This window comes from Oryctolagus cuniculus, chromosome 12 (assembly GCF_964237555.1).
Source record: "Oryctolagus cuniculus chromosome 12, mOryCun1.1, whole genome shotgun sequence".
NCBI classification, from domain to species: Eukaryota; Metazoa; Chordata; class Mammalia; order Lagomorpha; family Leporidae; genus Oryctolagus; species Oryctolagus cuniculus.
The window spans coordinates 81,070,220-81,081,892 of NC_091443.1; the positions used below are offsets into that span (position 1 = coordinate 81,070,220).

An 11,673-nucleotide genomic window follows, 5' to 3' on the forward strand; every position below is an offset into this window, starting at 1 on the left:
CTTATTAATATTTTTAAAAGGGGCTGCACCCAAACATCCACAGTGTAGCCAATTGAACCACTATTTTGGTCAGTGTATGGCCAGATCAACATTATCAACCCAACAGACTTTTCCTACTTCTTCTATTGTGTCCCAAGAAGGCTGCTGGTCACCTTGATCAGGGCAGAGGGAGGGAAGGGGGAAGGGAAGGAAGAAAGGAAGGAGGGAAAGGACAGGACAGGAGAGGAGTTTTCCAGGTAGGGAAAACTGGTGCCATCTGGAGGAAAAGGGCAGGAGGGCAGTTGTTTCATAAACTTGGGACAGCAACACAGAGCTATGAAGAGAAAGAAATCACTGAAGGCAACATGGTGGAAGTCCCTTGCCTCTCTATTAATACAGAGGACAGACGGGGCGAATCTTTCTAGCTTCAAAGTGCCAGGAGTTACTTCTCATAGACACATCAGGAAGAACAGAATAGTGGAAAATGTTAAGCCCCAAATGCCCATGAAAACCTGGAGCAACAAGCTGTGCATTTGCTGAGTCAGAAGGGACCAGGGGTACATCAGAAAGGTCTTTGGAGATAAGCATTGCAAGATTTCTCGAGGACCCTATTTGCCAATCTGTTCAGGCCAAGTTTATATTATAATGAAGAAGACAGGAATTGAGTAAAGTTCTTTTGCAAGGACTCTTGAGATTTTTCGCGTAAATTCATGTCATTTCCACTGACTTTCTCAAACCCTGGCTTGCCCTGAAAAGGACTTAGTCTTTGTTTCTTGTGTGGTAGTATTCTTGGTCCATGGCTCTCTCCCTATATTCTCAAGCTGTTTTGAGGATCTAAGAAACAAAATGAAACTCCCAGTTCCAAAGATGTTTGGCCCCATAGTCAGCCCCCTCTGCTCTGAGTCCTGAAGTGATTCTCTGTCCTTCCTGCAGACGCATCCCCCTTCCCCTGTTGAGAGTTTACTGGCCCCAGAGGCATGCTTGACACAAAGCCACCCTGAGGGTAAGATGGTGGTGTGAACTTCCCTCAAAGTCTTGTAATATGCTGGGGAGACCTGGTCCCAGCTCTGTCTCCTACCAAGAGTTTGCCTTTGAGCAAGTCACTCAGAACCTCCTGGATCCTCAGTTTAGTCTCTGACAAGACATCACTAATACCTGACTAATACTGCACAGCAATAAAAATCCTTGCTGCAGAGTGGGCATTCAACAATAGTCCTTTCTCACCCTTAGGCAACCCCTCCCCACCACATCCTCCCACCTATAGTCTTCTGATGGAATCTTGTAGAATTTTACATCATCTCCCAATCCCTAACCTCAAGAAATTTCACCAAGTGCCTTGGTCATAAGGAAATTGCTTGGTATCTGGTCGGTGGAGGTCCAGTCTCACCAAGGATTATTCACTTCTTGATGTTGACCGACATGCCATCTCCTAAACTTTCTTCATTGTGTCCTTGTCTCAGAGTGAGTTGCCAGTGTCTCTGGATCTGTAGATTTTAAGCCAGTTATTTTTATAAGTAAATAGAAAAAATAAATATTAGAAAACCCTGATGTTCCAACCAGTAACAATCCCCGCAGGATTTTGGTATTCCTTAGGCTCCGGAGTACATTCTAAGAAATGTCAATTATCAGAAGACACTCAACAGAACTCATCATCACAGATCATTTTGTCTCAAGATGATTGAATTATTTAGCTCTAAATATTCTGTAGTTTTATTAATATTCAATTGTTCATTCAGCTAATAAATATTTATTGAGAACCATCTGGGCCAGGTATAGTTCCATGCTGTTCTTCCTTCAAGGGGTTCAGGGTTGGATGCTCGATCTGACAAGTAAACAGATTGTTCTCTTGCAGGGTGACAAGAGCAGTGATAGACATAACATCAGAATGCCATGGAAGGGTAGAGGCAGGGGCTTCTATTCCGCCCAAGAGTGTCAGGAAAGGCTTTTCAGGGAAACGTGCTCTTGGGAAAACATGTGTCTTTGAAGATAAATTCTTTTAATATTGTCATTTTGGAAAGCAGCCGAAAAGGTGAAGACTTTATACTCTAAAACAAGTTGCCTGGTTCCCATCCTGATTCTTTGGCAGTGTGCCCCTGGGCCTCTTCCTGCCTAAGTTTTCTCATCCACAAACTCAAAATAATAGGATTCATCTCGAAGGGTTATTATGAAGTCTGAATAAGATAAAGCATATGAAGCACCTGTCACATAATGTGTTCAGTAAGAAAATAGAGAAGAGAAAGGAAAACATCATCTATAACCCAACACTTCAGGATATTTGTTACTATTTGTGTATAGTGCCTTGCAATTTTTCTCTTAAATGCAAAACATAACACACATACAATGTTTTCATTTAACGGCATAAGCATCTGTAACATTACTACATAGTTTTTATATTTATAGTTTTTAATGGTTATCTAGCAGACTGAAATAGCATTCCATCCTACAGACTGAATAGTTGTTATCTGAAATGTTTAGCACTGGAGGTGTTTCCAATGTTGGATTCTTTTGAATTTTGGAATATCTGCATATAAATATGATATATCTTGATGGTGGGGCTCAAGTCTAAACACAAAATGCATTTACATTTCTTATGCACGTAGCCTGAAGAGAATTTATGCAATATTTCTAGTGCATGTTGACTATAACCTGTCACCTAAGTCAGATGTGGAATTTTCCATTTGTGATGTCATATTGATGCTCAAAAAGTTTCAGATTTTGGAGCAGTTCAGGTTTAGGAATCCAGATCGGGGATGCTCAACTTGTACAGTTAGCTCTTTCCTTATTGATATATACTCAGGTGGCTTCCAGTTTTTCAGTACTATAAGTAATTCTTTTTTTTTTTTTTTTTTTTTTGACAGAGTGGATAGTGAGAGAGAGAGACAGAGAGAAAGGTCTTCCTTTTGCCATTGGTTTACCCTCCAATGGCCGCCACGGCTGGCACGCTGCGGCCGGCGCACCACGCTGATCCGAAGGCAGGAGCCAGGTGCTTCTCCTGGTCTCCCATGGGGTGCAGGGCCCAAGCACTTGGGCCATCCTCCACTGCCTTCCCGGGCCACAGCAGAGAGCTGGCCTGGAAGAGGGGCAACCGGGAAAGAATCCGGCGCCCTGACCGGGACTAGAACCCAGTATGCCGGCGCCGCTAGGTGGAGGATTAGCCTATTGAGCCGTGGCGCCAGCATAAGTAATTCTTAAGTGAACATATTTATTTTATGATTTTCCTGTGTTCTAGATTACTTCTATGGTATAATTATCAAAGATCCAATACCACCAAACGGTATGAATACATTTATATTTTAAAATGTGTATTGCTAAGTTATTGCTAAATTTCCTTTCAAAGATATGATATATGTTTAGTTCTACAAGAAAAGCCTGTAAGAACTGGTGTCTTTTCCCACCTCCCTTCTTCCTTTTGTCCTGTGTTTCATTTATTACAAATCAGCTCTTCCCATTGTTTCCTAAGTCAAACTTTCTTTTATGAGTCTTCTGTTCATTTCCTTCACATCTTTACCTATTGGGGTCTCACATAGTTTTCCTTGCAGTTTGAACAAGCCCTTCATACATCTTTTTCAGCCTGCAGTTTCCGTGTTGGTTAGCCAGGGCACAGCATAGTATACACTGTGTTCAAATAACAGTCTCCAGAGCTGACCTCTCTAGATCCAGACTCAACTGCCACTTCCTCAGCCTGTGACCTTGGGCAAGTAACCAATCTGTAAATGAGCCCTGGGTCAGCCTCTAGGACTACTGTGATAAAAGGAACCATGTACTTGCTCAGTGTATGTTAGTTATTATCAGGTTCAGGTTTCATAAGAAATTTGAGGTGAGCAAATGAGAAGATGACAAGACTAAATAAACCCCTTGCACATTTTCTCCCTTTCCAGGTAATGTCCACCATGTTTCTCCTCATACTTGTGTTTGCCATTTTTGACTCCAAAAATTTGGGGGTGCCCAGAGGCCTAGAGCCTATTGTCATTGGCCTCTTGATTATTGTCCTCTCTGGCTCTTTGGGGCTGAACAGTGGCTGTGCCATGAACCCAGCTCGAGACCTGAGTCCCAGACTTTTCACAGCTTTGGCAGGATGGGGATTTGAAGTCTTCACGTAAGTATCAATGGTGGGGGGAGAGACAGAGATCATGTTGAGCCTTATCAGAGAGGGCTGGCTGGGCTTTGGGAGACCCAGGAGTGTTCTAATGGGAAGGTAGAAGTATACACTATGGTTCTCAGTTTGGGACATTTCACTGGTGCTTTGTGGAAAGGTGCGTTATAGGGATAGAGGGGGAACAGAGGGGAACAGAGAGAGGTAAGCTCTAGATAAATCCAGCAGAGATGGGCCTGTCCCATATGGTATAGCAATAATAATCCTTCCATTGCTCTATGGCTTTATGTGAACACTTTGGTTGTCTTTGGATTCACTTTTTAACAGATTTGGGACTAGAATTTACATCTTCTAATGCTACTGCAGGACATCATGAACCATTTCACTTGTATTTCATTCACTCAATGGATCCTTATGGCACACTATCTATGCTGTGGTCACTGTGCTAGGCAAGGAAATTTCAATGTCAGCTGAGCCTTGAGTAATAAATTAAGTGCTCTGGAAACCCCTGTAAGTGCTGAGAAAGCACAGGTTCAGGGAGTGTGTAAGTCTTCCCAGGAACCAGGAAAGGACATGACTAACAAAGTGAGAGCTGAATTAGGTCTTGAGATATGAGTAAGAAATTCCTGATGACACAGACATAAAACAGAGCCAGTGCCCAGAAAATGGCGACTCGTGGTTTCTACTTCAGAATGTGCTGGGGAAATGCATCTCCTGGTAGAATCCATGTCCCTGGACAAATTTTGCCCATTCAGTCCTTCTCACTGCCATGCCATGAAATCACAGAGACCACTCTGTGGGAAAAGAACTCACTTTGGCTCATCAGGAAACAGGGCTGAAACAAGGCAAGGGGAAAAAAGAAAGACATGTGTGAGCAAATTCTAGTTCAATATTTACTTTAAGAATCCAGGACATGAGCGCTTTTAAATGCTGTCCTGGTAACTCTGATGACTTTACTTAAAGGAGAGTTTTGGTTGCCTTTTACCAGGCTGAAAAGTAAGCTGTTAAAATAATTGATACCACTCACCACCACCATGGAATATCTGAGAACCTCCAGTATGTGCATATCAAGAGGACCTTGATAGTTTTCCTGATGTATCTATCTACAGCACCCAAGACAGGGCCTGGCTCATAGAAAAGTTCTGTAGAAAGTTATTGAATGAGACAATGAATAAATAAATTCTAAGTGTCAAGCATCACCTAGGTATTGAAAGATACAAAGAGAATCAAGTAACCTCAAGAAATCGACAATGTAATGAATTTTCTAGAATAGTGATTCTGAAACAAAGGCAGGCAATTTTGCTCCAGAGAGTTTTGGCAATGCCTGGAGACATTTGTGGATGTCACAGTTTGGAGTGGACAGAGAGGATTACCACTGGTGTCTGATGAATGGAGGCCAGTGATGCTGCTAAGAATGGACAGGACAGGCCCCCAAAACACAATTATCCAGCCCAAAATGTTAGTAGTATTGTGGTTGGAAAACTATGCCAGAATATCACAATTAAAACACCAAAAGATTTCCAGTTAGGAGGGCTCCTTTGTATTATTCCAATGGCACATCAAAGACACATGCCTAAACATCATCTTATTCCAAGAGCCCAGATTAGCCTATGAGTTTCTTTTAATCCTACCTTCTAAAGCCACACATTTGAAGACCACATTCATCCTTCCTCCTTGCCCTCCTTGGTGATTTATCCAAAGCTCTGAGAGTCATGGTAGTTCCACACACAAGTAGAGATCTTGCCTGACCTCTTTTTCCTTTGTTAAGTACATATTAGGAAGGTCCAGATATGGGGGAGGGTGCTGAGAGTGCTGGAATCTCCTAATGCCAAGCTCTGAGTCTCATGTCTCCCGCTAGCATCAGGGTCTTTTCCTTTGTATATTCGTTTATTCATTCGTGTAGCTATTTGATTTCTTACTCAAGACCCTGTGCTAAAAGTGATAAGACCCTATAGATGTCCTTCATCACTTTATTTATATTCTACTTACGAGGTGATCACATGGGCTCTAACACAAGTTTGAAGTTGTCAAGTGCATTAAGGAGAATTCACTAATTAACTCCAGGAGTTGAGGGAAGATTTCTATCTCTAAATGTAGGAATTATGGGGGTGGAAGTGGGAGCATTTTGTAGTATTTAGACCTGCTTAAACAGGCAACTGAGAAGATATCTCAGTCAGGCAAGACAGAATTTTAAAATAACAAGAGATCCAGTCTGGGAAGGGTACGTGCAGAAGACTGGGTCTTTCTAGTCTCTATTCTATAACTTAAAGAGAGTAGCAAAGGATTTGAGGCAGAAGACTGGCATGATTAGAATGTCATTTTAGTAAAATGAATCTGGCATCACCACATAAGATATACTGAAAAAGGAGAGAATAGAGGAAGAGAAATCCATTAGTAAAAAACTGGGCTTGTGAGTAACCCTCAACTAATAAGTTCTGCAAAAACAAAAACAAAAATGAAAAACAAAAAACCTTGGGATGATAATATCCCTCCAGTGTTTCCATATCCAAGGTAGACATCACAGCTTAGATCCAACACTGAAGTCTCTGGTCCAGTCGAGACTGCCTTGTTCTCAAGTCCCCACTTGCCCCTGCGTGGCGAGCAGGGAAGGATAGATGGCAGGGAGAATGGGGAAACCAGAAGGTCTGACAAGGGTCCGAGCCAATGGATCCTGGCTGACTCCTGCATTCTCAGTAAATATGAGGCTGTTTCCCACTGGAGTTCTCTCCGTTCATTCCCATGTGGGTAGTAATGACTTACTAATAGCTGAAGGATCTCTGAAGTATAATTAATTTTCTAAAAAATGGTACTCTTTGTAATAAATTCCTAAAGATGGTCCTTGAGACAATTGCCATGCTCCTGGCATCTCCTAAATCAGAATATACAAATGGTCACCATCCTGCATGCATGGAAGACCAGGCCAGGCAGGTAACCACATCTGAGCTCCTCCACTTAGGACTTGCGACCCTGGCACAATGTGTTTGGGCTTTTAGAAGGAAGCGAGCCCAGCCCCGAAAGGAGGGCATGCTCCCTGTCCAATACTCTGGACCTTAATCTGCCTAAGGACAGAAAGAGTTTCCCTGTGAAAGGAAACGATGGCTCAGATAATGCAACATACTCCTTCTTGTGACGACCTCCAGAGAAGGCTCCCAGTTCTTTAAAACCAGGTGAAAGAAGCAGTCACCCTCCAGAACCTCTCAAAGAAAAGTCCATCAGACTTGGGGACGGGGGACACGGTGCTTGGAGAGCAGCAGTACGATGTCCTCTTTCCCATGCTGTAAGAGTGACATCTGGTGGCTGCTGTGCTCCAGCTCAGTGCCCTTATTAAGCCAGCACTGGTGATTGAAGACTTGGAGAACCTGGATGCTCCAGGTGGGAGGGGCCGTGCAGACAGAGGAACTGGGGCGTAGAGTTTCAAACACTTTCTAGACAATCCTGAGACTTGAACTAGGTCATGTGGGAACCAGGATAGGACTCCTGTTTTCTGCCACTTTCATTATCCTTTCTAATCAAAATTTGCTGTTAATAAAAAAAGGCACAGGGAATGTTCGTGTAGTTATTGAGCACATGATGAAAAGAACAGCCATGAATCCTTCTGGAATACAATCATCACAAATACAGTCTGGAATACAATGTGCTTTCATCTTGTTCCCCTGTCTCCCAAGCAGTATCCTGAAATTTTTGTGTTTATCATTCCCATGCTTTAAAAAGAAATAGTTTTATTTTAAATGTATATATCCTTGAACAGTATACTGTATAGTTTTATCTGCTTCTGAGTGTTTGTGGCCCTTTCTCCGGAGTTATTTAAATGATCTCCTCTTTCCAAAAGCCACCTGCTTTCCTCAGAACTTTACTTTTAATAGAAGGTGCTGATATTGAGGATTTCTGAAGGAGGAACAATCATGACACACAAGCTCAATCAGAGAGCAATGTTGAGCTAGGACCTCAAAAATAACCATGAATTTAAGTAAAGTAAGTAATACACATATCCACCTTGGATTTTTAGAAATTCAATCATTCATGGACAAATATTTCTTGATGGTTTATTTTGATTGCCCTCATATATCAATGATGTGCAGGAATCTTTCCGAATTCTGAACATCTCCTCCATTCATAATCCCCGGGCCTTGTTGTTACAGGATAAGGGAAAGGCAACTCTTAAACAACTGACCTGCACCTTCCCTGGAGGCCCTCAGTCTTGACCATGGGCTCTGGATCTATGTTTTTCAAAAGGAAATAAACATAAACTAGTCTCTCACAAGTTTTAATAGGACAATGTAATAGATCATCTGAAATCAGGGTCCTAGAAAATCTAGGGTGATAGTTCCCATGCTATTCCCTTATAGTCCCATCTCATTCTTAGCTCCTGCTGAGTTAGGAGAGCTGTGAGCAAGAGAAAGATCAGCTGGATAGTGAATAACTAGACAGTATTACCAGGAGGGAGGCCAAGAAATGTCACTAATTTCTTGTTTGATTTCAGAGTCGGAAATAATTTCTGGTGGATTCCTGTTGTGGGCCCTTTGGTTGGTGCTGTCATTGGAGGCCTCGTCTATGTTCTTCTCATTGAAATTCACCACCCAAACCCTAACCCAGACTTCGAGGTAGAACAGTCTGAGGACAAGCCAGAGAAATATGAATTTAGTGTTATAATGTAGTGGTATGCTCTGAAAGATGACATCCAAGTGTTTGTGTTTCTAAGACTTGAGTGGAATTTATCTGCTAGCCATGTAGCACAGCTGGTGACAAAAGCAACCAAGTGAAGGATTGGGAACACTGACCTCTTCTGCACAAGCTTCAGCCCAGAATAACATGGACTGTCCCTTGAAACAGCCGTCCTTCCTGCCCTGTTGGTCTCCTCCTTGATGGGAATCATTGCCTTATTCCTAAGTGAAAACTAATACTTGGAACTTTGACTACAGACTTATTTTCATGGTCTCAGCCACTATGCCTGCATGGAATAGTGTCACCAAAAGCCTCATCTTCAATAACTACAATTAATGCATCCCAACTATCAACCAAAATCTAAAGTGAAAAAGCAAAGTCATTGTTTCAGTTAACATTAACATATCCATAAGCTAGAGAGCTAGCAGGCTAACTCATTAATTAAATTCTGCAACTGTATTTGTCTAAATAATTATATTCTGTATCTGTATAAATACTGGCATTCTTGAAACCTAGGGATGTAGGAAACTGTAGCATGAAGCTGTAAAGGACATAATGGCATTCAGAACCCCAGGAGACAGGATAAATTTGGGAAACTAAATGGAATTTTTCTAATGGAAACCATTTATCAAATTAATCTCCTGCTTTTCTGCATTTTAAAGGACAAAAATTAATTTCCTGATCTTTAGTATATAATAACCTAAAATACAATTGTAACCTCAGTCATGAAAAATACATCATGCTAGCTTTATAGCTCAGATGTATTTTCCTAATCGCTTACTTGAGGACAGACATTTGACAAGTTGAATCAGCAGCTGCACTCATCCATTACTCTACACATAACCCAGAAGTCGAAGCTGGAAGCCATCAGATCCTGGAGTAGTATGACCTGCAGAGAAGAAGGTCCCTGGAAGGATAATATTAACTTAGCAGACTTTACATTTTACAAAGTATTTTCATACATCATCTAATTTAATCCTCATAAGGATTGAGGCAAATACCATGCTGTCCATTTTTCAGATAAAGAAACAAAACCTCAGGAAGTTAGGTGAGTGCCCAGGATCACCTGCAAGTTGAACTTTGCCTGATGCACCTCTGACTCTTCAGATGATCAATGACTGCCCGAGAATCCTTGCCAACTCTTGCTGGCTTTCCAGAAGAAGCGGACTTGGCAGCTTCCAGAAGAAACACACATACATCTGGACATGCTTCCACATTTTGTCTGGTTTTGTTCCCACAATCCCTGGAGCACTACTGAGGAAACGGGTAGCCATTTGATCATAGCTTTCCTGGGCTAAAAGACATTACCAACCAAGGCTCCCTTCCTAAACTACTTTCGGCCTTGCTGAGTCTTGATCTTGCTTCCCTGCCAACCCGAAACATGACACTCAGAGAACTGCTTCTTCCCTAGCCTCTTCTCTGTGAGTTTTCTAATTGATGTAACTTTCAAACAAAGATCCTCTGTGAGTTATAAGCACGGGGTGAAATGTTCTAAATCAAGGGATACACCTTCAGTCAGGCTGCTAAAAAGCCCAGCATTCCCGAGGGTATCTAGTCACCAATGGCTGTGTGATGATGAAAGAACAGTAAATAGCAAATGCAAAGTGTCTCTGATGACCTAAGTCCTACAGTTTATGGACATACAGAATGTTCTCACTCTGCAGCTACCTGCCTGGATATTTCCTATTTGCAATAAAATTGTTGGGTTGTTGTTGGCCTCTTTCTGTCTTTTTATTTTTTATTTTTGTAAGTAAAAAAAAAACTACTAAATATACATAGTTCAGAGGTTATCTATTTACAAAGTTGGATTTCTCTGGCAAGATTTTAGAAAATATTAATGCCCCATTGGTCCCATTTGTCCAAATAGCTGAGGTGAGGTGACTCTGATAGGTAGCAGTTGAGGACACTGACTTAGTTAAACACATGGGTCTAAGGTTTCTTTGAAAACCGTGTCTAATTGTGGCCAGGAAAACCCTGGCAGTAGTCTCAGAGTCTTGGGATCATCATGCATTACAGCATAGGTCTCAACAGAGGGCAGTTTTAGTCCTTTCTCTCCAATAGTCCTCAAGGACAATTGGTAAGTGTGGAGGTATATATGCTTGTTATAACTAGGGAAGGGGTACTAGTGGCACTACAGACCAAGGATGCCACTAAACCTCTTGCAATTCAAAGACAACCCCTCACAACAAGGAATTATTTGACCCCCAAATATCCATAATGCTGAAGTTGAGAGATACCAGAACTGAAGAAATGTGAAGAGAAGAGTTAAGGAATTGGAACCCTGTGCCCCTACTCAAGTTCTGCCAGTGGGAGAGATGCAAAACATACCAGCAACAGTCCCTGGAGGCAAATTATACTTCTTAGAGCAAGAGAGAACCCAAATTTTGAGTTTCCAGATGGATTGTGGAATCAGTGATTCACACAGGTGTTCATTAAACACTACCTGGTGATTAATGACTAGGATTATGAAGAGGAAACATATACTTAGGGAAATCAACCCCAGGAAGGTTTTTTTTTAATGGGAGAAAAAGTCTCTTATTCCATGTGCTCGCACTAAAATGCTTCCCCATCCCCTAGTTTACAAGTAAGTAGATTTGTCTTTGTCAAGTTCTTACCCAAGAGCATGTTTATGAGGTTGAATAACTGGCATCAAAGTCAACTACATACAGCCAAGTAACCTATTTTAAAATAGCTCCTTTTTTTTTTTTTTTTTTTTTTTTTTTTTTTTTTTTTTTTTTGACAGGCAGAGTGGACAGTGAGAGAGACAGACAGACAGAAAGGTCTTCCTTTGCCGTTGGTTCACCCTCCAATGGCCGCCGCGGCCAGGATCCGAAACCAGGAGCCAGGTGCTTCTCCTGGTCTCCCATGGGGTGCAGGGCCCAAGTACTTGGGCCATCCTCCACTGCACTCCTGGGCCACAGCAGACAGCTGGCCTGGAA

The 11,673-nt window shown here is 41.9% G+C and overlaps 1 protein-coding gene across 8 annotated transcripts in view; it reads left to right on the forward strand.

Annotated features, from left to right (window-relative positions):
* The window catches only part of AQP9 (aquaporin 9), a 45,998-nt gene extending 35,553 nt beyond the window's left edge, over positions 1 to 10,445 (forward strand). For all 8 annotated transcript variants that reach the window (XM_070053373.1, XM_051821959.2, XM_051821961.2 and 5 more), the window contains 2 exons: positions 3,858 to 4,075; positions 8,553 to 10,445. In XM_070053373.1, coding sequence (XP_069909474.1) covers positions 3,858 to 4,075; positions 8,553 to 8,727 — 393 coding nt within the window. In that variant the 3' untranslated portion in view covers positions 8,728 to 10,445. The remainder of the gene's footprint in view (positions 1 to 3,857; positions 4,076 to 8,552) is intronic.
* The last annotated feature ends 1,228 nt before the right edge of the window (positions 10,446 to 11,673 follow it).